The sequence below is a fragment of the Gracilinanus agilis genome, chromosome 2, assembly GCF_016433145.1.
Source record: "Gracilinanus agilis isolate LMUSP501 chromosome 2, AgileGrace, whole genome shotgun sequence".
In the NCBI taxonomy this organism is placed as follows: domain Eukaryota; kingdom Metazoa; phylum Chordata; class Mammalia; order Didelphimorphia; family Didelphidae; genus Gracilinanus; species Gracilinanus agilis.
In genome coordinates, this window is record NC_058131.1 from 285,706,113 (window position 1) to 285,731,173 (window position 25,061).

Genomic DNA, 25,061 nt, shown 5'->3' on the forward strand with positions numbered 1-25,061 from the left:
TATAACTTGGTTTAATTATGAACAACTAAAAGGTGGGATAGGGATATCTACTCTAAAACCTTAAATCTAATGACATAGCCCACAGGGAAAGGAAAGACTTATTTCTATACTAACTTAGTAATCTAAACTGACAGGGCCCAAGGAGCAGTGGAGTCTCTGGGTGACTGCCTCAGACCTGGAACCTGCCAGGCTTGAGCAGCTCAGCTAGGGGCTTTGTGACTTTGGGATTCTCACTGCAATCCACTGATGATCTCTGGATGCCAAGAGCCAAGGTGGTCTCAGGTACCAAGTAGGAAGGATTTGCTTGAAACGCTGTCCACCAGATCTCAAAACTTTCTCCTCTTCCTTGGTACAGGACTATTGATCTTCTCTCTTTGCTAGATGCCACCACTCAGGATCCCAGGGGAAAATCAGGATACAGGATGTCCTTTTACTCTGAGTGCTCCCAGGGCTAACCATAGTTTGTGTTAACCCCTAATGGAGTCCTTCCCAGAGCCCACGTCACTTCTTCCTGCTCCCTCATTCCATCCTGGAATTCCCAGCTCCAGCTCCTTCCTGCTACATACATCTTAATACCTAATCAGTAACTAATCTTATCTTCCTCACAACAGCTGCTATGAAAATTTTTATAAATATATGGGGATATGGGTGCTCTTCCTCTTTCTTTGATCTCATTAGGTCAGGGGTTGGCAACCTTTTTGTCTGTGAGAGCCACAAACACCACATTTTTTAAAATGTAATTTCGTGAGAGCCGTACAGTGCTCACAGTGCATGCTCCTGTAACAGCGCCTGAAAAAAAATTGACTTTATGGCTCCTGCAGAAAGAGCCATATCTGGCCCTCAAAAGAGCCAGATATGGCTCAAGAGCCATATGTTGCCGTCCCCTACATTAGGGTATAGATCTAGAAGCAGTATTACTGGACCAAAGGGCATATATAGTTTAGTAGCTTTTCAGGCACTCCAAATTGCTTTCCAGAATGATCGGACTAGTTCAGTTTCATCAACAATATACTATTAGAGTGCCTATTTCCCTACATTCTTTTCCGTTATTTGTCATTTCCCTTTTTTGTGATCTTAGCCAGTCTGATGGGTGTCAAGTGGCACCTCACAGTTGTTTTAATTTGCATTTCCCTAATTATTAGTGATTTGAGCATTTTTTATATGGCTATTAATATCTTTGATTTCTTCCTTTGAAAACAATCTATTCATATCCTTTGCTACCAATTGGGAAATGGCCATTATTCTTATAACCACTGATACATGTCTAACCAGCCCCATTTCCTAAGCCAAGATTTGACATACCCACCAGCTGAATGTTTTCAAAATGGAATTCAATATTTTTTCCTCAAAGTTACCCTGTTCCTAACTTTCCTATTATTGCTTGAGGGCACTACCATCCTTCCAGTCACTTAGCCTCACCATATACATGTCACCCTTGACTCAGCACTTTCTCTCATCTCCTATATTTAATCAATTGCCAAGTCCTGTCAATTCTATCTTCATAACATCTTTTGTATATATGCCTACCTCTCCTCTGATACTGTTCCCATCCTGGTTCAAGCCCTCATCACCTCACACCTAAACTACTAATTGTTCTTCCTGCCTCGAGTCTCTCTCTACTCTGGTCTATTTTCCATTAAGTTGTGTAAGTTAAGTTTTGCAAAGATTTGCAAGAAGCCAGGTCTAGGGGCAGGGTTGCCAGTTAAACACTTGAAATCTTAGGAGATTCCTGATGCCATGCAAGGGCATAAGACCAATCATCAGTTGGGCTGTGCCCTATATAAGGGAGAGAGAAACTGAACCCACCAACTCATTCTGGAGCTGGGGATCCAAGGTGGTGGGGACAAACCTTTCTCTCCTCGATTTATTAATCAAGCCAAGAATCAACCAGCATACCTGAAAGTTACAGGTTACTACTGAACTTTAGGGTCAATTATCAGCATCCATCAAATTACTACAGAAAATTTATCCATCTAAATCTCTTCAATCAAGCTGTAATATAATTTGTCTATAGGCAGGCAGTATCCACCAAAGCAGGCCAAATAGGCCAGTAGGCCTGGGTGGCCCAGCTCAGCTTTCAACATTCTGAAGCTGTTAGATTATATACTTTGAGCTAAGATTAGATTTTATTTAGAGATTCCTAAAACTCTCTTCTTTTCTATCAGTTTCCCTTGTTGTTTGATTACCTCAAGTAAAATCTTTGTTTTGTTACTATTTGTTGGTTGGCCTGGCAACAAGACAGCTTCAAAAGAGTTTTAGGGAATTTGAAGGGACAGTGTGGGATCCAGCTTTACTCTCTGAGGCTGAGATTAATTACCATCATCAATATTAACAGTCAGATGCGTTAGTGAACGTCATTAATACTCTAATAACACTGATATAATTATCAGTTAACCATCGATTGATACCAGGAGGCTAGTCATCCTGAGGAACCATACTGTGATTGGTTGAGGGGATTCCAAAGGAAATTTACTTATATCATCTAACTTCAGCTCCTCTAATATCTGGGGCTTTTTGCTTTACTTCTCCAAGCAAATACATCAATCTAATGAGTCCCTCTATGACAGTGGTTCCCAAACTTTTTTGGCCTACTGCCCCCTTTTCAGAAAAAATATTACTTAGCCCCCTGGAAATTAAATTTTTTTAAAAATTTTAATAGCAATTAATAGGAAAGATAAATGTACCTGTGGCCATCACTGCTCCCCTGGATTGCTGCAGCTCCCACCAGGGGGCGGTAGTGCCTACTTTGGGAATCACTGCTCTATGATCATAACAGTTATCAAACTGATCTTCTTCGTGTGCCTAACATGTCAAATATAAATTTCACCCTCTATTATTAAACTATTATCCACTCACTCTCCAACCCCACTCTGGTCATTCTTTCTTATATCTTATAACCGTTCTTTCTGGGCTCAAAGTACCTATATTTTACAAGAAACCTTTCCCAGCCCTGCTTAATCTTAGTGATTTCCTTTTGAGATTACTTCCAATTTATTCTGTACATGACTTGCTTATACACTAATTCTTTACATGCTATCTCCCCCATTAGAATGTGAACTCCTAAAGAACAAGGAGTGTCTATTACTTTTCTTTGTATATCCTGTACTTAGCACAGGAGTGGTGTCAAGCTCAAATAGAAATAGACCCCTGCTACTACATATTGACTTAGAAAACCACAAATTAACTTTATCTATGTTGTACTGTATTTTTATTTATTTTGTTAAACACATCACAATTCCATTTTAATCTGGTAGATTGAGAATCACACCTTAAATTTTACTAGTAAAAATTAACATGTAGGCATATAAGTAAATATAAAATATTTACAAAGATAATTGTAAAAGGGAATTACTAAGGATTTACAAAGTGATTCCAATGTTGGAAGGACCAACAATTATGGGAATCAGAGAAGGTCACTTATACGACACAGTACTTGAAGTGAGGTATTCAACATGTCCAATAGAACTCATCATCTTTTCCCTAAACCCAATCTTCTTAACTTCCTCTTTCTTTTGAGGACACCACTATTCTTCTAGTCACTCAAGTTGTGCAACTTTGAAGTCATGTTCAACTATTCACTCTTCCTTACCCTCCAAAGCCAATTAGTTTCTGTCTTGTTGATTCCATCTCCACATCTCTTATATACTTACAGCTCCATCTCCCCATTTCTATAGACACCCATACCTTCATGCCCTCATCAGTCTTTGCCTGGACTTTGATATAAGCCTCCTCCTTGATCTATTTGTCTGTAGTCTTTTTCCTCTCCAATTTATCCTCCACTTAACTCCTAAAGTGGAATTTCTAAAGCATAAGTCAGACCAAATCACTCTCCTGCTAAAGAAGTTCCAGGGGCTGCCTACTGCCTTTAGAGTCAAATACAAAACTCTCTATTTGGCACTTAAAATCCTTCATAATCCAGTTCCAATTTCCTTTCTAGTAACATAATTTGTATTTTGGAATTCTAGGCTCCAGGCAAACTGACCTCCCTCCTGTTCCTCCTTTAAAACACTCTAGCTCAGTTTTTTGTTTTTTTAGAGAATCACCTGACCAAATTGCGTTGTCTTAGCAGGTCAATTAATAAATTATTTTAAAATTAAGGGGAAAAAAAGATATTCTATCTCCTCCCCCAGGGCCTTTGCCCAGGCTGTTCCCCCATCCCAAATACTCTTTGTTCAGCACTTGCTTGTGTGATCTTAAGGCCCCTTCAAGGGTCAACTCAAGTATTCTCTCTTTAATCTTCTTAATTATTAGTTCTTCTTCCAACAAAGGAATTCCTTTGGAAATAATAACCTTTGTAAATATTTCACATTTACTCAGATGTTATTTCTCATTAGTAAAATGTGAGCTCCTTATTGGCAGTAACTGTTTTTTGTCTTTATATTCCCCAGTGCCTGGTACAGGGTAACTGGTGTTCCTCTGATCGCTGAATTGAATTAAATTGCTAATTGAAGCTGTTTTAACTAAAGAATATTTCTTCCTTTTCCTTCTTTTTTCCCCCTTAAGACCCTTAGCTTCTGTATTAGAATCAATACTGAGTATTGGTTCCATGGCAGAAGAATGGTAAGGGTTGAGCAATTGGGATTAAGTGATTTATCCAGGGCACAGATAGGAAGTTTCTGAGGCCAGACATTTGAAATCAGGTCTTCTCATCTCTAGGCAAGCACCTCTATTCAGAGTCACCTATCTCTCCCTACACAGTACTTCTTGTACTTATATATGTCCTAGAAGTTTTATTAAGTCAGGATAACTTTTAAAAATAAGATAATCTATTCTACATTTTAACCGATGCTGTTATTTGCTGAAAATATTTCTTAATTCCTCTTTGGGAATTGCTACCAGAGACAGTTTAGAGAAAATCAGGCTCATTGCTTTATGGTTACATATCACTAAATATTTTCAACTGTGTAATTAGAATTTTCTCCCCAGGACTCGCTTTCTCAACATCCCATTTGTGTATTTATGTTAACGTACTAAAGTAGGGAAGATATAAGTTTTGTGTAGCTCCTCCCTCGAGCTCTTCTTCCGGGAACGCAGCTGTGGAGGCTGGAGAGGAGAGCTTGGTAGGAAAGTTTACTCACTCATAATTAAGTTATGTACTTCTATTTTTAAATTCTACTTCAAGTGATTATTAATAAACCTTATAAAATATAATACTTGGAGTTTTTGGACATTAATTTAAATCTTATACAATAAACTACCTGTTTATTGAAGTCCACTGCAGCTTTTTCTGACTCAAACATCATGGACCAATTTTGTCTCTGGTCATCATAAAAGGTGCTATAGTTGTTGGGCTGTACCTATGAGAAAAAGAAATACTTAAATTACTAAAAACATTTGCAGTTCACAAGTCACAAATAACAAATCTCAATGTCTAATGTTATAGACAATTCCATGATCAAAAGGAACTCTGAGGAGAAGTAAGGAAGCTACCCCTCTCTGAATTCTCAGGTCTTTTCTCTATTTCACAGCCACCTTTTGAGAGATTTTGGTGGTTACAGAGAGGATCAAAATAAGTATTGGGCTGTAGCCATAGCACTAGCATAATTTTATATCCTGCACCTGTGTTTCCTTAGTTGCCAAGGTACATAATGATCAGTGTACACTATAGAGATTCACAATGTCTCTTACCGTCAGTTCAAAATTTGGATGAATCCTGGCAGCGGTGACTGGCTGTTGTTGACTTAAGTAAATGAGAATCCTGTACTGGAGTTCACCAAAAATGGAATACAAGAGCAAGAAGATAAAGCAAAAAATAAATAGAAAATTCACATTGCCAAAGATTAGTAGTTATAGCCTACAAAGTCCTTAGATTGCTTCCTAGTTTTGCCCTAAGAAAGTATCCCTTCCTTCTCCATTTTTCCTTCTAATTTTGGTCTCATATCTTTCTATACAACTAAACACCTTACTTTCTATTATATGTGTTATAGTCTCATGTAAAGAAAATTAATTTTAAAGTAATACAACTGAATTAACACCTTTGGGAGCGACATAATCCACATGGAAAGAAGAAAAAAAGTTCTAGGATGGCAAGTGATGGGAAAGTCAAAAAGAAGCATTTGTACAATCTGTAGTCACATGCAAAATATGATCAAAGGCATTTATTTAGGGTTAGGGTTAGTCGAGGGGCTTTCAATACAAGATGAAGTCTGGGTATGCTTACTTCCCCACTGAAGCTGCTATTAAAGAGAATGGTTCATTTCTTGAAATCAAAAACTTTTTGGTAAAAAAATCTATCCAAAACATATGAGATGAGGCATTATTTATATCATTTCACAAGCTCAAAAAGATGAGTTAATTTTTTTTAAACCTTTACTTTCTGTTTCAGTAACAACTCTAAGACAGAAGAGCAGGGGCTAGGCAAATAGGGTTAAGTGATTTGCCCAGGGTCAAACAGCTAAGAATGTCTGATGCCAAATTTGAATCTATGTTTTCTTAACCCCAAGCTTGGTGCTCTATCTACTGTGCCATCTAACTTCCATGGATGAGTTAATTCTTGAAAGAAAAGATATTGAATCCATATGAAATTTAGGGGCCCTGACCTAATGACCACATAAGTAAAAAAAAAAGAATATCAAGAAATCTGAAGAGGTCATCTGTCCTTTTGAGAAAAGAGTACAGGGGCACAGCTTAATGAATGAGTTTGAAAAGTGGCAAAATTCCAAAGAATATTCTGGGAACTCACTAATGTTATTGAAAAAAAAATATTTGGTTAAAAAAAAATAGCACAGGTACTGAAGGCAATTCCAAAGATAATTAACAAAACTTTTCAATTAACAGCCTTATTGTTAGGATAGAGAGGCCCAAAAGGATGACACTGAAGTAAAAAGTACTTAATAGAAGACCCTGGATGTCCCTCTTCTGTCATTAAGACTTTGTGACCCTACAGGGCTTACTAAAATGCTCTCTACCTACAACAATAAATACTGCTGAAGAACCAAGCAGAAAAGGAAATATTCCTTCTAACTAGCTTGCTTTTAAAGTCTAAATTCTTATGAAAGATTCAAATGATAAAAGGTCAAACACAAAAATGGCTTATTCACAAGAATGAATGGAAAACCATTATTTACTATGATCTAGACCAGTGATTCCCAAAGTGGGCGCCACTGCCCCCTGGTGGGTGCTGCAGCGATCCAGGGGAGTGGTGATGGCCACAGGTGCATTTATCTTTCCTATTAATTGCTATTAAACTTTTTTAAAAATTAATTTCTGGGGGCTAAGTAATATTTTTTCTGGAAAGGGCCAAAAAAGTTTGGGAACCACTGATCTAGACTCACAATCACCAGCAGGGTAAATAACCATCCTCAGCATGAGACCAACAAATGCCTTGGGCAAGCTCAAATGATAACTGCCACCTCAGCAGTTTTAACTTAAAGAATTCTATTTCCTGAAAGGAAAACTCCATGTTTAAGAACTTATACAGCATGTACTTGGTTAACAACACCAGCAGAAAAGCAAGATAACATTACAAATAGCACCACCATAAGCATCCTGTTGGGCTAGGTACAGATTTCCATATTGTGTGTTCACACACATGCACACAACAGACATGTTACTTATACATAAGTGTGCAGGCTTACATGCTTGAGCAATAAACTTATATGTATGTATATATACACGTACACATGCACACCGAATTTAAATCGCTGAAATCTGCACTAAGACTTTGGGAAGTGTATATGTGTATATGTATAGAATCAGGTCCCTTCTCACCTCTTTGGCAGTGTGGTTCCCCAGGACTGCAGCACCAAATTTTCCTTGCTTTACATACTGACCATTTGTGCTAAGAAACAGAAAAATTACATAGTAAAATTGATACATAATAAATAAGCAGATAAAATATGATTGATGATGATTGCAACAACGTAGATATTTGAACCACTAAAAGGAAGTCAAGTTTTTGAGTAAATGGAAAACCAGGAAAGGACCTTATTCACAGCAGAGGGGCAGAGGACAACTAAAGAGAAATCTTATATGGCTATCCGATGTAGTAATTACTATAGCAGCTGTAGCAGGCTTCTGCTGTTTAATTGTTTTTTACTGGACAGGGTATGTGTATAATAAACAAAATGTAAAAAATGCATCAATAAAACATTTTGAAAATAACAAAAATAACTTAGTAGTAGTAAGAGAAAAAGAACCTAATTACTCAGACATCAGAAAGGTGAGTATCTGACAACTGAAAAATTTTTTTAAATCTCTACATAAGGATTATGGTACTATGTGTGCTCTAACAAGACAAATGGGAGGGAGAATGTGAAAGGGAGTAAAGACAGAGGCAGTGAAAATTCGGAATCCATTATAGGAAAGAAGGCTTTGTTTTGGCAAAGGCTATGGTCATAAGCAATAGTGTTGAACTCCTGGAATTCCTACATCAACCTGGGAGCTGGAATCACTGGAAGAGCAGTGGCAAAGTCATGAAGTAAAAGAGGGTTGCAGGGAACAAGTATTTATTAAGCTCCTACTATGTGTAAGGGACTGTGCTAGGTACTTTACAAGTATTACATCACTTGATGCTCACAACAACCCAATGAAATAAACGCTATTATTATCAACCTCATCTTACAGTTGAGGAAATCGGGGCAGACAAAGGTAAAATGACTTGCCTAGGGTCAAACAGCTAGCTAGTATCTGATACTGGATTTGAATTGAAGTCTTCTTGACTCCTAGACCAGCACTGTACCATCTAAACTGACTCATTGATACTGAGAATAATGTGGACAATGCAGGTCTGGGGTAAGAGGGTGGTCCTCTAGCAACCGTGATTGCTTTTCCCTTTAAGTAGGGACCACTGAACCACTGAAAAGCGGATTAACTATGTCTGGGAAATATAAATGCTTTCCCTTGGCAAGTGGGGCTCAACCGCAGGGTAAGAGTACAAGTCTATAGGGCCTCAGATACTTCTTAGCTGTGACCTTGGGCAAGTCATTTAACCCCCATTGCCTAGCTCTTATTGCTTTTCTGCCTTAGAACCAACACACAGTATTGAATCTAAGATGGAGGGTAAGGTTAAAAAAACAAAACTACAAGTCTAGAGAAGTACATCAGACGCTAGTTTGGCAGGGTTTCCTGGAGAAGGAAGACATATTTTGATTGTTTGAGGTCTTAGATATAAGGCCTCTGCATTTTTTTTGGTCAGGTGAAATAAAGCTTCTCCTTTATTTGACAGTTTACTAGCCTGAATGCTTATGTCAGGGCAAAGAGGCTTTTTTCTTTTGTTGAGGAAACCTAGAACATGAACCCATTTCCAAAGTTCCCAGAGGAAACACTGAGTGAAGGCATAAGCCAAAAAGAGATTTTGTGAAAAGCCTAACAAATGAACCTAGTTTATAACAAACCCAGAACTTCAGCTCTGAGGCATGCATTACAATAAAATATTAGCACTAAAAGAGATCATCTAGGGACCAGGAGAACTGATAAATACACCCTCCTCCTCTCAATAGACAGGTACAAACAGAGGACTGTTAAATTTTCAATTTGAGTATTTATACATTGAAAATCAGCAAGTTACAAACCAGGTAAACTAGATTTACCATGTACAATTAACATGTCTAACCTTAAGAAAGCCACATACACATACCCATGCCCTTTAAACATCTACCAGCATACCCCTAGCTGCAGATGATGGATCCACTATCAGACATGGCCACTGGGTCAGATGGCTTTGCTTAAATATTTTTGTTATAAGAAAGGGTGAGGATAGACAATAAAAGGAAAAAGACTGGCCTAAACACAGAAGGCAACAATAAAACTTTTTTAAATCATCTAATCCAGTCCTTTCATTTTATAGGTAAAAAAACTGAGAAACTAATTCTGGATAAACACAAGTATTTTTGATCCTTCACCACTCAAGTTTTTATTAGCTACTTACTATCGGTATGCATGGACTGCTGTGGCAGCTAGTACTGTGGGAGATCCAACAGAGGTTGCAGATGGAGGCATTTTCTGTACGGGCTGATTTGCTGGAAAGGACAAAATTGGGAAATGAAATCTGTCATTCATTTTATATTTATGAGACATATTCTGCCCTAAAAGAAACCTCAGACTTATGTCTCACCCTCATATTTGCAACCTGTTTTAGATTTTTCTAAGCATCTGTCCTATATGTAATCTCACTTAATCTTTATAACCAGATGGATAGGATAGATGGATAGGATGTTCATCAGCCCAAAGTTGCCTGTTCTTCTAAACTTTTGGGTAGCTCCTGGAAGTAAACGCTGATTTTTTTTTTTTTAATTTTAAACCCTTGACTTCTGTGTATTGATTTATAGATGGAAGATTGGTAAGGGTAGGCAATGGGGGTCAAGTGACTTGCCCAGGGTCACACAGCTGGGAAGTGTCTGAGGCCGGATTTGAACCTAGGACCTCCTGTCTCTAGGCCTGGCTCTCAATCCACTGAGCTACCCAGCTGCCCCCAAACGCTGATTTTTAATACCCTAACACTGAATTTTAATACCCTAAAGGTACAATATAAAAGACTCATTTGCTTTTGTTTCTGTTCTCTCTCTTTTTCTCTCTCTGACTCACTCCTTCTACTGGGGGTGAGCCAACAACACCAACATCCTTTCCCTCCTCTTCATTCCCAAAACAGATTCCATGTTTTGCAAGTTATATACATTTGGGTTAATACATTTTTAAAGATACTCCCATTTTTCTCTAAAAGCAAAGCCTATCTTCATACTCTAATGTGAACTGCTTTATAAACAATCTGATCAATCCTGAATTCAGCTAACTGACAAGAGCAGTTAATGATCAGTATGACAGAGGTAAAGGCAAGGGAGGGGCCAATTCTGGCATTTGAACCACTTCTAAGAAGGAAGTCTAGGGGCGGGGGGCTTGTGATATGGTGGGAGGGTCCAGGTCATTGTTGAATTGCAAGAGGGTTGGGAGGAAATCCTTAGAAGTTGCAAGCCAGATTAGAAAATGGGACACCAGAAACAACTCACTTGCTTGGACATTTTGTCCAGAGCTGACAGCAGCCCATGTACATAGAAAACTGTCTCCCTGTTAAAGGCGTTTTGCAGATGCTTGACTTAAGATATTCATGATTGATTTAAAAGGCTGCTAGCCAAATTCATTCCATTCTCCCACAATCAAGTCAGTGTCTTCAATAAAATGGAATTCCCACTCAAGCCCCTTACCTCCACTAGAGGAAAAGGAAATGGAGACATGTACATGCCTTCTAAGGGGAAACACATGCCAAAATCCTATTGTTATAGGACATAAGTTCCTCCATCATATTATCAGCACAGTATTTTTTACCAGGTTTCCTCATTCACCAGGAACCTGTAACAGATATTCCCCAGGAAAAAGTGCCTATTGCCTTGGCATTTTATTTGCATATGGTTACAAAACATAGACTGCATTGGTACTTTTCAGGTTAAAATGTCAACTTAAAGTTATCATATATTGATTTTCTTCTTTGCTTCTCTTCACTCACCTATCTCAAATGAGCCTTTGAAGCAAATGAGGAAAGAAAATGAAGGTAAAATGGCAAAGGGTCTCCCAAATCCCTGCTAGGTCTGAATCAGGACAACGGTGCTAGAGGCCAGGGGTTGCCAACTTTTGGTACTTGAGTCAAAGGTGACATGTATGCCAATTGAAGGGGACTCATGCTGGGTGTGCCAGCTAGAATAGGCAGAAAGTCCCCAACCACACACACCCTACCTCTTTCTTTTCTTCTTTTAGGTCATATTTGTGTTTGAAACCCATAGAACCCCTGATTGTGTATGTATCATGTAACCTATGGAAACTCTTGTATATGTATCAGGTAACTATAGAACCTCCCCTTCCCCTCCCCCTTGCCAAATCTACCCTGCAACTTGGCTAGAGGTATGTATAAGGCTGATTGGGTTTTGAGGGGTATTCATAAGTATGAAAGAGGGTCAGGATTGGATTTGGGGAAATGATCATAGGCACGAAGGAAGAGAGGATTGATTGATTGGTTGTTAGATTGTGAGCCCCTCCAGTACACTAGGAAAATGCCCCCTTGAACACCTACCTTAAGCTTGGCAGGTGCCTCCCAACAGTTACATCTCTATAGCGGATGCCCTCTGTCGGTAAGAGTAATAAATTGACTTTGCTTTGTAATCTCAGTCTCTCTCTTTTTTTTTTCCCTTCATTTTGAGTCCTTGAGGCTTGCATCCCACATAGTGGAAAAGGATCTTTTGATAAGACTTTTTTAAAAATACATTTTTATTGCTGTTTGTTTTTACCTCACCTACATGTCCCATAGTATCCCTTCCCCTATCCTGAACTATAAAGAAGAAAAAAGAAAGTTTGGCTAAACTAACATATCAAAAATATCTGATGTCTTATGGCAGATCTTAAATTTCTTACTTAGTAGATCTTCAAGATGGCTGAAGAATCCCTCCAAAATTTATTGGTCTTCTCCTAAGGAGGGAAGGGACAGAAGTGCCCTGATGCCTCTTCTAAGAATTTAGTCTGCATTTCCCTTCACTTTCTCAGAATTCAATGTAAATGTGCCCTACCCTACTCACTCATCTCCATCTCCATCTTCCTGCCTTGCCGGTCAAGAAAATGAATAGTACTTTGCTCACAAAGAAACCAAAGAACTCTAATTTAAAGTAATATGATAAGGCGCAGTGTGGCACAGGGAAAGAGAGCTGGCCCCAGACTCCAGAAGACCCTGAAATTCAAGTTTCGCCTTCAATACATGATGACTTGGTCACCCTGAACAAGTAACTTAATTCCCCAGTGCCACAGACAGTCCTTTAAGTAACTGATAATCTATTCTGTAGAAGGAGTTCTTCACCAGGAGATCCCTGTACTGATTAAATCAAAGGTCCAACCAAAAAAGTAACATGGCAGATAGGGTCGTAAAGAGAGATGTGCATGTAGTTCACACATTCACCTGCCCCTAACATGGAAAGGCTGCTTTCAAGCTGTCTGTCTCAATGGCTGCTGGCCTGTGCTCCAGGCTTGTAGTTACTGAGAGTGTTGGCACCAAACTTACCAGCTGCAGTCATTGTTTGGCCTTTCTTAGGCTGCTTTGGAGCTGTATATTGGAAGAATTCATTTCCATGGCCTGCAACCACTTGATCCAGCCCAAAGAGAGAAGCTAATTTAGCCCTGCCAAAAGAAAAGGAAGAGTTTATTATGCATGATTCTTGACATAAACCAAAGAGTGAACATTTATGGAAACAACTCAAGTTCAGTCTTCCTCCAATGCCATTTGGCATATATCACTCCACCAGAGTAAACCACAAAAGCACCCATCATCAAGATTAGCCTGTTGATAATGGGCTTTAAAAGCTTTCCTCTCAGATGGCCCCAGGCTTCTTTTATGACTGTGGCCTAGTCACTTCCCCTGTACAGGCCTGTTTTCTCTGCCATTTAAACTGAGAGCTAGGCTCAGTGATCTATAAGTACAACACTGATTTACCTTTGTTGCATTTTCTAGAAAATCTCAAATTCAAGATAGGATAATGCACTTTTACAAATGCTTTTCGAAAGTTTTTGGTTGCTTTTTTTGTTTATTTGGTTTTTTTGGGTGTTTTGTTGTTTTTTTTTTTTTTGTTCAGAGAATATGGTCACTACAGTGGCTAAGATCCTTCTTTAAATAAAAACAAAAAAAACTTACCTTCCACCTCAGAATCAATACTGTGTATTGGTTCCAAGATAGAAGAGCAGCTGGGCATTGGGGGTTAAGTATTTGCGTAGGATCACACAGCTAGTAAATGTCTGAGGACAGTTTTAAAACTAGGTCCTCTTGACTCCAGGCTTGGCTCTCTTTCCACTAATCTACCTAACTGCCCCCAGGTCAGCTTAATTGGGGACAACTTATATGTGTATGTCTTTGTATTAAAACATACATATCTTTCAATAGTCAGTCTCAGAGTTGGGAAGGACCTTAGAGGTGATCATTTAATCTAACCTTCAAATGAAACAAATTATTTCTAGAGACAAGTGTTCACCCAACCTCTGTTAGATAGATGGTAGCCTATAATATGCAACACTTGATCACAGTTACAGACTTCCATCTATTAAAAAAGCACTTCATACACACTATCTCATTTAATACTCATGACAACCCAGAGAGGTTAAGCAATATAATTTCCCTCTTAAAGATGTAGAAAGATGGATAAAACCAATTGACCCAGTCAAAGCTGCCCAAACTAAGCCTCCAACCAGAATCCGGCTCCAAGTCCAATGTTCTATTCTGCACATTTGATCAGCCAAAAACTTCTGAAATAATTCATACATATAGACATTAGGCACTCAAGACATATTTGATACTCTGACAATCATTCTGAGCATTCATTCACTCCAGAAAGTCAAATGGCTTGACGTGCACCCACTTTTCCCTGACCAGCAGCCTTGTTCTTACACTGTCATGTATAGAAAACCCTTTCCATTACAACCATGAGGGAACAAAATTCTCCTATTACTGGGAAGCCTTTCTCCAGCACCTCTTCTCCAATCAAGCCATAAATCTTTATTAAGCACCTAGGTGCACTGTGCTGCTAGACACTAAGAATACAAATGCAAAGAAACAAACCCTCATTTCAAGGGGCTTATGTTTTTAATGGAGAACACGGACATTATGCATACATGCCTGTGTGTACACAGAGAATTCATACAAAGTAAAAAAGATGGGCACTAACAGTTAGGGAAGGAATAGGAAAGAGCTCACAGAGAAGGGGTGTTTGAGCTTTATCTGGAAGGAAGAAAGGGATTTGAGGATGTGGCAATGCAGTGCATTCCAGACATGGAGATCTATTAGTACAAAGGAAAAGAGAGGAGATGGCTTGTCATGTATGAAAAAAGAGAAAAAAGGCCAAATTGGATGGATTGGGGAGTGTGGGGAGAGGAGAAATACCCAAGGGAAGGAAGGTTAGGATCAGGTTGTGAGGAGCTTTAAAGAAACTGATATCAGATTGCTTACTGTCTCAGGGAGTGGGGAAGAGGGGTAAGAATTTGAAACTCAAAAAAATTTTTTAATGTTAAAAGTTTATTTTTTACATGTAATTGGAAAAAAATCAAATATTTTAAAATTAAAACTAAAAAAAGCTAAACTAAGTAGTTCATATTTTAGAATGTATGTGGAAACAATAGAGAACCACTGAAATTTATTAATAGGAAAGTGTGAAGATGGTAAGATCTACACATGAGGAAAATTCACTCCAAGAAGCCTTTTTAATTTAGGAAAGAGACATTTTACCATCCATCTTCTAAGAATGTTGCATTATTTAGATCTCTTCTACTTTCCTTAAAGAAAGGGACACAAAGATTGATTATAAATTAGTTTTAGATATGAGATGAACACATATTTTTCAAACACTGAAAGGTTTTCAGTCTTAATAAAATGCCTGTCATTCATGGCTTTGAATAATTCAGTACATGAAGTGTCTCTTTGGATAGTTTCCAATAATACTAAAACTGTAAATTAATCTAAGTAGTATTGACATTTTTATTATATAGGCATATCTAGTCACAACCATGGAATTATTAAATTATTTGTCTTTTTTTTTTTTGAGGGGTGTTTTGTAGGTATGTTGCCTCAGTAAATTGACTCACAGATATTTTATGCATTTTGTAGGGCTTGGTTTTTTTTTTTTTGTGAAATGCTTCTTTATTTTTTAAATCTTATTTATTTAATTAATTTAAAATATTTTCCCATGATTTCATGATTCATGTTCTTTCCCTTCCCTCCTCCCTCCCCACTCCTAGAGCCAATGAGTTTTTACATGTATCATTGGTCAAAACCTATTTCCATATTATTACTATTTGCAATAGAGTGATCATTTAAAGTCAACATCCCCAATCATATATCTCCATGGAACCATGTGATCAAGAAAATGTTTTTCTTCTTTGTTTCTACTCCCACAGTTCTTTCTTTGGATGTGGATAGTGTTCTTTCTCATAAGTCCCTCAGAATTGTCCTGGATCATTGCACTGCACCTAATAGAGAAGACCATTACATTCAATTGTGCCACAATGTTTCAATCTCTGTATACAACATTCTCCCGATTCTGCTCCTTTTGCTCTGCATCAATTCCTGAAGGTCAGTCTAGTTCTTCAGAACATCATTCCTTTCAGCACAATAGTATTCTATCACCATCAGATATAACAATTTGTTCAGCCATTCCCCAATCAAGGGACACCCCCTCATTTTCCAATTTTTTTCCTCTATAAAAAAGTGCAGCTATGAATATTTTTGTACAAGTATTTTTCCTTATTATCTCTTTGGGGTACAAACCCAGAAGTAGTATGGATGGATCAAAAAGCAGGCAGTCTTTTAAAGCCCTTTGTGCATAATTCCAAATTGCCTTCCAGAATGGTTGGATCAATTCACAACTCCACCAGCAAATGCACTAGTGTCCCAAATTTGCCACATCCCCTCCAACATTTATTACTTTCCTTTGCTGTCATATTGGCCAATATGCTAGCATTTCTCTAATTATGAGAGATTTAGAACACTTTTTTCATGTGTTTATTGATAGTTTTTATTTCTTTATCTGAAAACTGCCTATTCATGTCCCTTGACCATTTATCAATTGGGGAATGGCTTGATTTTTTTGTACAACTGATTTAGCTCCTTACAGACTTGAGAAATTAGACCTTTGTCAGAGGTTTTTGTTATAAAGATTTTTTTCCCAATTTGTTGCTTCCCTTCTAATTTTGGTTGCATTGGTTTTGTTTGTACAAAAACCTTTTTAATTTAATGTAATCAAAATTATTCATTTTACATTTTGTAATATTCTCTGTCTCTTGTTTGGTCTTAATTTCTTTCCTTTCTCATAGATCTGGCAGGTATACTATTCTATATTCACCTAGTTTATTTATAGTTTCCTTCTTTATATTTAAGTCATTTGCCCATTCTGAATTTATCTTGGTATAAGGTGTGAGATGCTGATCTAAATCTAATCTCTCCCATACTGTTTTCCAATTTTCACAGCAGTTTACGATAACAAAAACAATTTTTAAGAGTTACAGATATCATCTTTCCATATAAAAATACAATCAAATTAATCCTTACTGAAGCCCTTAAATTTTTTTTCCCTCTTTTTCTTGTTTACCTTTTTATGGATTTCTTGAATTTTATATCTGGACATCAAATGTTCCATTTAGTTCTGTTTTTTTTTCCTTTAGGAATGCTTAGAAATCTTCTGTTTTGTTAAATGCCCATACTTTCCCCTGAAAGTATATAGCCAGTTTTGATGGGTAGATGATTCTTGGTTGTAGACCCAATTCTCTTGCCTTACTGAATATCATATTCAGAGCCTTGCAGTTCTTTAGTGTGGAGGTTGCCAGATCCTGTGTAATCCTGAGTGGGGCTCCTTGATACCTGAATTTTCTCTTTCTGGCTGCTTACAATATTTTCTCCTTGGCCTGGAAGCTCTTAAATTTGGTTATTACATTCCTCGGGGTTATCTTTTGAGGATTTAGTGTAGGGGGTGATTTATAGACTCTTTCAATGTTTATTTTGCCTTCTTGTTCAAGAACATCAAGCCAGTTTTTTCTTGGATCATTTCTTGTAATATGATGTCAAGGATTTTATTTTTTTCCAGGCTTTCAAATAGACCAATAATTCTCCAATTGTCTCTCCTGGATCTGTTTTCTAGGTCAGTTATCTTTTCAATGAGATATTTCATGTTTCCTTCTACTTTGTCATTCTTTTGATTTTGCTTTTTTAATTCTTGTTGTCTCGTGAGATCATTGGCTACTACTTGCCCAATTCTAGTCTTTAAAGAGTGATTTTCAGCTATGATCTTTTGATTTTCCTTTTTGGTTTGCTCTATCCTGCTTTTCATGACTTCCAGCAAGTCAATTCTGGTCTCCAATTTGCTTATTATTTCATTTGATTTCTGTGCCATTTTTTCCATGTGGGCAGTTTTGTCTTTGAAGCTATTATTTCCCTTTTTAATTACTTTCATTTCTTTTCCCCGCTTTTCTTCCCATTTTTCTTCTATCTTTCTTACTTGGTACTTGAACTCCTTTTTTGAGTTCCTTAAGAACTTATGACCAATTTCCATTTTAGGAGGAGAAAGTTTGGATGTGTTTGCTTGTTTGCCACTCTCTACTGTTGCTTCTGTACTTTGCTCTTTTTCTCCATAGAAATTATCCAGAATCAAAAGCTTTTTCTGTTGCAACTTATTTCTTTTGCTATTTGTGGATTGTGGTTCCTGCATGGTGGTGGACATTGCTTTCTTAGCTTCTGTCTCGCAGGACTTTACCTTGGTAGTATTTTGCAGGGCAGGCAGTTCTTTGTGTAGAGTACTTTAAAGCTGTTTGCCCTGAGGTTATTTTTCCTGTCGAAGCTGTGGCCAGCCTCTCTTCTGCCCAAGCTCTGCACTCTGCTGCCCAGGCTCCATGCTCTTCAGCCTTGGGAACCAAGTCTCCCTGCCAAGGCCGTGCACTTCCCTCAGGGATAAGTCTTGGCCTCCTCAAGAGAATTTAGAGATTGCCTGGCCCTCACTCTGACTCTGGCATGGTAGATGGTGTGGTGGAGAGGCAATCAGATCACGCTTTGGTAAGTGTAGTTTCACCACCTTATAGCATGGAAATTCCCAAACACTGCCTACCTTAAGGTTGCGCCCCTTGGGAGAGAGCCCTTTTACTCATATGATTTTGATTTTTGTCTTTTTGAGATGCTTTGTAGTGATTGGCTAAAAGGAGATTCCGAAAGTTCCTGATACTTTGTGGCCATATTAGCTCCACCCTCTCCCCATTTTGTAAGTATTTGGGATGAGATGGGACTTCCTTATTACATCCTCCTTGATTTGAATATTATTATACAGAATGTGTTGATGATTTCCATGGGCTTATCCTCCTACAATTCATTCAAAATCTCACTGTAGTAGTGATGGCAAATTTGAGTTGATGATTTTAACTTTACTTTCTTTCACAACCTAATCCTTCCTACTTTCAGTCTTAAAGATTATAATAGAAGAAAACAGTTAAAAAAGGATTAAGTAGGGCTGCGATCCTACAATAATGAGGGCCAGTATTACAGTATATATCCAAGAGAAAGATAGTCCAGACAAAGAGAGAAAAGATAAAAATGTCTTTTGTCAGTTCCAGAACACTCTACTTTTGGTTCCTGGTTCACACTTCTCCCTACCCCCAGACAAAAACCACTGATTAACTTCCCTTTTCACTAGGTTCTTCCTGCTCACTTATTTTTCTTTTTTAAAAAACCCTTACTGTCTTAGAATCAATATTATGTATTAATTCTAAGACAAAAGAATGGTAGGGGCTAGGCAATGGAGATTATATAACTTGTCCAGGGTCACACAGCTAGGAAGTATCTGGGGACAAATTTGAATCCAGGACTTCCTGACTCCAAGACTGGCTCTTTATCCACTAGGCCACCTCATTGCCCCCTGATCACTTCTTTTATTTTAATTTTTTATTATAAAGATATCTTATTTTACAAGTTACATGTAATAACAAATTTCCACATAAGTTTTCTGAAGTTATATGATCCAAAATATCTCCCTTCCTCCCTTCCCTCTCCTTTTGCTGGCAAGCAATTAGCTTGATCGCTTATTTTAGATTACAGTTCTCATATTGCAGTTTAACTCTTCCCTTTTCTCCTTATCAAGAAAATTCACTCATTTGTGCTATTTCAATGAATCATACTAAGTTGTGCATTCTTTTTTATTACTGATAATAGCTTCTTTTGTGATGGTTAAGTTATTAATATCTTGTATCTACATAGTAATTTTGGCCTACAAACTCAAAATACCATTTCAATATTACCTCTTAAGACAGAGGGCATATGCTATAAAGCAGTGATGGCGAACCTGTTAGAGATGGGAGTGCTGGACCCTGCCCCACCCCAGAACAAGTGTTATGCCCACCCCTCTCAGAGACAGTGTGCCATGCCTCACCCCATTATCCCACACAGAGGAAGGAGAAAGTGCTCCCATTGAGATGTTGGGTGGAAGAGTGAGTGATGTGAAAAAATATCATCAGGCAGCGGAGAGGGGAAAGGGACAGCTCCATCCAAGTCCTTCTGCCTTTCTAGTATGAACTGGGCGGGGGTCCCCTCAACCACGTACCCTCAGAGAGTGCTCTGAGCATATTTGGCACCTGTGCCATAGTTTTGCCATCACTGCTATAGAGAAACAGACTGAAGAATGTTTTGGGCTGAAAATTCTTGGAGAGGCAGCACTACATACTTTTACATAGTGCTAAAGGACTACTCACATAGCTGGTGTTTTACAAAGTCAGAGAAAATGATCCCTACAAGTTTCAAAGTCCATAGGAGACCTGACAGTTACAACTACTGTCCCTGCAAGGCTGTGCTCCACTGACTGACATCTAGTCTAGGTCAATGCTACACTGGCCATCTTAATTATTCTCCTCACATTGCTACCAGATTATAAATCCTTAAGGGTCAGGAGCCCTGCAGGGACATTTAGAGAAAAGGCTCCTGTGCTTGGAATCAAAAGATTTGATGAAGATCTGTCTTTAACAAAGCCCCTCTGAGCCTTGTTTATAAAATGGGCATACTGATATTGGTACTACCTTCTTCTAATACCTGCTGTTCTGCAAAATGCTCTATAAATGCGACCTATTATTTAACTTTTATATCTTCTCTAGCGCCTACATCAACGATAGGCATTCGATAAATAAAAGGCTGGATCAAATTACTACTGTCTTCAAGAAGAAACCAATTAGGTACACTTATTCTCATATAGTAATAACAACTAGCATTTATACAGTGCTTTTTATTTTGCAAAGGATTTTATAATACCTCATGTAATCTTCACAACAATCCAGGAAGGGAGATGTTATTATTAATCACATTTTACAGATTCAAAAACTGAGACTCAAGGTTCAAATCTGGCCTCAGACACTTCCCAGCTATGTGACCCTGGACAAGGCACTTGACCCCCATTGCCCACCCTTACCACTCTTCTGCCTTCGAGCCAATACACAGAAGTTAAGGGTTTAAAAAAAAACAAAAAACCCTTAGACTCAGAGAAGTTAAGAGTCTTGTCCAGATCACACAGCAAGTAACCTGCTGAGGAAGGATTTGAATTCAGGTCTCCCTGACTCCTACTAATCTAAGCACTGTGGCACCTAGCTACTAGGGAGCAATCAAAGTAGAGAGCTTGGGGTGCTACTACTGGCTGGGATTAGGCATTAACCAACCAATAGCATGTTGGTAAGGAAAAGATTTCCGATTATTCTTGTGTCATCCAGGGTATCCTCAGCTTAATGAAATTATGATAGCTAAGAGACCTCAACAAAAATTTGTCACTTCAAAAAGCTGCTCTTGTTCTATAGGGATCATGTTGTAACTAGTGGTAATTTAGGGAATAAGAAGCTAAGGAAAGGGAAATAATTCTTTATGCTTTCTGGTTTGGGAAAGGTAGCAACTGTTGAGAAATGAAGAAAGGCCTAGAAGTTATCAGAGACTGGAATTTCTCTATCGGAGAAAAGGTCAGTAGGAAGGGACTTGAGGGCAAAAATCTATAAAAAGAGGCTGGAGCAACTGAAGTACAATTTATTAAGTACATGAAAGTGGATTCAGTCATATTCTGGGGATAAGGTATAAATTTGTCAATAATCATCTTCATCAGGAATAGCAGATGGAGTTAATGGAGGCACTATTCTGTTTGTCTATTTTTTTAAATACATTTTTGCCATTTTGTATAGCTATTGTTAGGCAATATGGAAGCACCTGCAAGAAGTTTTAAAGGGCTTAATCATAAAAAAAATTAGACAATTCTCAAATTTCTAAATTAATTCTCTAAATTAAGTTGGAAGATGTGGAAGACCGATTGGAGAAATAGAGTAATGATAGGGCCTGTTATCTGGATTCCCTATGTGACCAATCCAGGCTGAGGCAATCTTTGTGTTTAGTCCTGGTAACCTGAGCCTTGAAAAGCTCTGGTACCAGCAGGTTGGTTAATCCAAAAACAACTTGATTCCCTCCAGGAGGCTATTGGAAGTCATGTAGAGAAATAGAGTCTGTAATAGATATTTTATCTGGATCCCATTACAAAATCATTGGCAAGTAAAACTGTGTATAATTTTTTTCTGCACTGCATGTCAGGATGCAGACAGAATAGGTTATCTAAGGTAAAAATCTGAGACTCCTCTTTTGGCTCCTTTTCAGATCCCCACCTTTTCTTAATATTCTTATTGGAAAGCTTTGCGTCCTTAGCAAACCATAAGGTAAAGAGTTAACAATTTCTCTCCTTGATAATTAAGAAGCCTGAACTCTAAAAAATATATTACTTAGACAATCAAGGCCGGAAACACACAAAGCTAGACAAGACTTTATCTGACCAGGTGCAATCCTGTAAATCAAGAGTACAGGACTCAATTTGTTTAGGATCTCTATGAAATATATTTCTGCTCCCAGAATTAACCTCCTACTAATTGGTAGCTGGAATTTGGCCTTTGACCCTGGACCTATCTCTCTACATTTTAGCCTTTAATGGGTTTTTGTATAATTTGTAACCCCTTCACAGCTGTGATTCTTTCTCTGTGCTCTTTATGTGAAACCAGTATATATTAAACTCAAGACTCCATGGAGTTGGAGTAGTTATGATATAAACATTTAGTCTGACTGGTCTCATTCAATCCGACGCCACTAAACGCCACTCAGGACCCCCAGAAATATAGAGCTGGTTCTCTATAGGAAGAAAGAAAGTAGATTTTTATATTCTAAACAGATTGGAATTTCATAGCTGGTCTGATGCTATAGGCCAGGAGTATCTAGGTTTTAGTTTATTATGAAAGTAATGAGGATGGGCATAGTGGATAGAGCATCAGGCCTGGAGTCAAGAGGACCTGGGTTCAAATTTGACCTTAGAACTTCCTAGTTGAGTGTTGTATTAACTGTGTTAACATAGTTGTGTGTCCTTAGCCTAGCTTTTGTTGCTCTTCTGTCTTGGAATTGATACTAAGACAGCAGGTAACGGTTTTAAAAAAAATTAATAAGGAAACCTGTGCATTCCTATATCTTGGAGCAGTGGTTCCCAAACTTTTTTGGCCTATTGCCCCCTTTCCAAAAAAAAAATATTACTTAGCCCCCTGGAAATTAAAATTTTTTTAAATTTTAATAGCAATTAATAGGAAAGATAAATACACCTGTGGCCATCACCGCTCCACCTTGGATTGCTGCAGCACCCACCAGGGGGCGGTAGCGCCCACTTTGGGAATCACTGCCTTGGAGGAATGAAGAAAAGTTCAGTGATTATGAAGGCTCTCTTTCTTAAGTTATTTTGGTTATTTTATCTATAGCTTCAATCATGGCCCAAGACTGGCAATGATTTCAGTGAACAAACTAATTAATCTATCAAAGCATTAAGTTTTGACCACATGGTTAGAATGTAGATATAAAGAAAAAAGTGAAAACAGTCCCAACTCTCAAAGAACTTACATTCTTTCTTTTCTCTTCTTTTTGCTGTTTTGTAGGAAAAGACAGGGTTGGGAACTGGCTCTCCCAGGCTGGAAATGCAGTAGCCACTCATGGGCCCAATTCTACAACTGATTGACATGGGAGCTCTGTACTGTTCTGTTTCCACACTGAGTCAGACCTCCTAAGGCAGTCCTGTTGGCTCTATTTGCCCAACCAGGGGTTTATCACACTGGTGTTAGACTTGGTGTAGATCTCTGATCAGCTTTAGACCTTTAGCCTTCCAGAATTCCTGATTTCAAGTGATCCACCAGCCTCAATGTCTACCACTATACCTGGCTAGAGTTCATATTCTAATGAGGAAGACAACATGTAAATATATAGGTCTACATAAGATATATATCAACTAGGTATCTCAGAGGGAAAGGCACTAGCAGCTGGGAAAGTAAGAAATGTCTCTTGCTGAATCTTGAAGAAGGCCAGGGATTCTGAAAGCTCTAAGCTAGGAAGGGGAGTAATCTAGGTATAAAGGACAGCTAGAACAGTTTGGCTGGACTATAACATGCTGAGGAGGCACATATATAATAATGTATTAAGGTCTGAAAAGGTCAGAATGAAGAATTTTCACTGTTTACAGAGTTTATATCTGACCATAGGAATAATAGAGAGCCACTGGAGTTTATCAAATGAATGAGGGAGGAAGAGGGAAGACATGACATAGCTAGACCTGAAATTTAAGAAAATTAACTTGGCAACTTCTTGGAAAGTAGGGTGCAGGAGAGATGAAGATTTGCAACATGGAGAGCAATTAAGTCAAGGGGGCGTGTGAACAAGGAAGGTGGCTGGGAGTGGTGAGGAGATGTATACAAGACATGTTGTGATGATAGAAATGACAAAATTTAGCAACTTATAGGATGCATAGAGTGAAAATGAGGAATTAAAGATAAAACCAGATCACACTAAGGTTTGGACCTAGGGGTACTGAAAGAATGGGAGTATTTTGACAGAAATAGATAAATTTCAAAGAGGAGTGAGTGGGTTTGTGCAGGGATAATGAGTTATATTTCATACACGTTAAGTCTGAGATGTGTAAAAGGGAATTCTTTATTTTCTTTGTCTATTTTGAATTAATCAACCAAAAACTTAAACACCCCTACTTAACACTAAGGAAGGGAGTTCACAAATCACTTACTTGGAGAGCTCCACCCTTTTAACTCAGTCAGAAACTTGTGAATCTTTTGATAAGAGTTTACACCCTCAGAGGATGAGAGGTAAATCTCACAGACACTGCCTCCAGTGCAGTGCTAGGCAATTTGGAAGTTGTGAATTGGCCCCTGTGAAGAGGAGAAGGGACAGGAAGTGGCGTGGGAAAAGGGATATAAAAAGTCCTGAACTTCCTGTCCAAGGGGTCTTTGGCTTAGGTCTTCGGCTTGAATTTTCAGCTGATGACTTGCCTCTTGGAGGTGACTTTGGACAGGGACTTCAGCTTTGACTTGGGACCTTGGCTCTTGGATCTTTTCCTTTGGACTTCATCTTGGGTGAGTGAGTAGCTGGCCTTCCCTTCCTGGCTTTTGGAGAGATTAGTTCCTGAAAAGCCTCCTTCTCATGGAAGAGGCTGTGTTGATGGAACCTTTGTATAAGACATCACCGGGTCCTCTGGCTGAGGGTTAACGAACCCTGCCGTGGCTGAGCCAGATACCAGAATAACATTTAGTGT

At 38.3% G+C, this 25,061-nt stretch overlaps 1 protein-coding gene across 1 annotated transcript in view; it reads right to left on the reverse strand.

The window, feature by feature from the left end:
- Window positions 1–25,061, reverse strand: part of FKBP15 (FKBP prolyl isomerase family member 15) — a 99,499-nt gene that overhangs the window by 68,318 nt on the left and 6,120 nt on the right. Inside the window, exons 4-8 of the mRNA XM_044659699.1 lie at window positions 12,974–13,089; window positions 9,869–9,959; window positions 7,711–7,780; window positions 5,629–5,703; window positions 5,199–5,297 (exon numbers count right to left, since the gene is read on the reverse strand). Coding sequence (XP_044515634.1) covers window positions 5,199–5,297; window positions 5,629–5,703; window positions 7,711–7,780; window positions 9,869–9,959; window positions 12,974–13,089 — 451 coding nt within the window. The remainder of the gene's footprint in view (window positions 1–5,198; window positions 5,298–5,628; window positions 5,704–7,710; window positions 7,781–9,868; window positions 9,960–12,973; window positions 13,090–25,061) is intronic.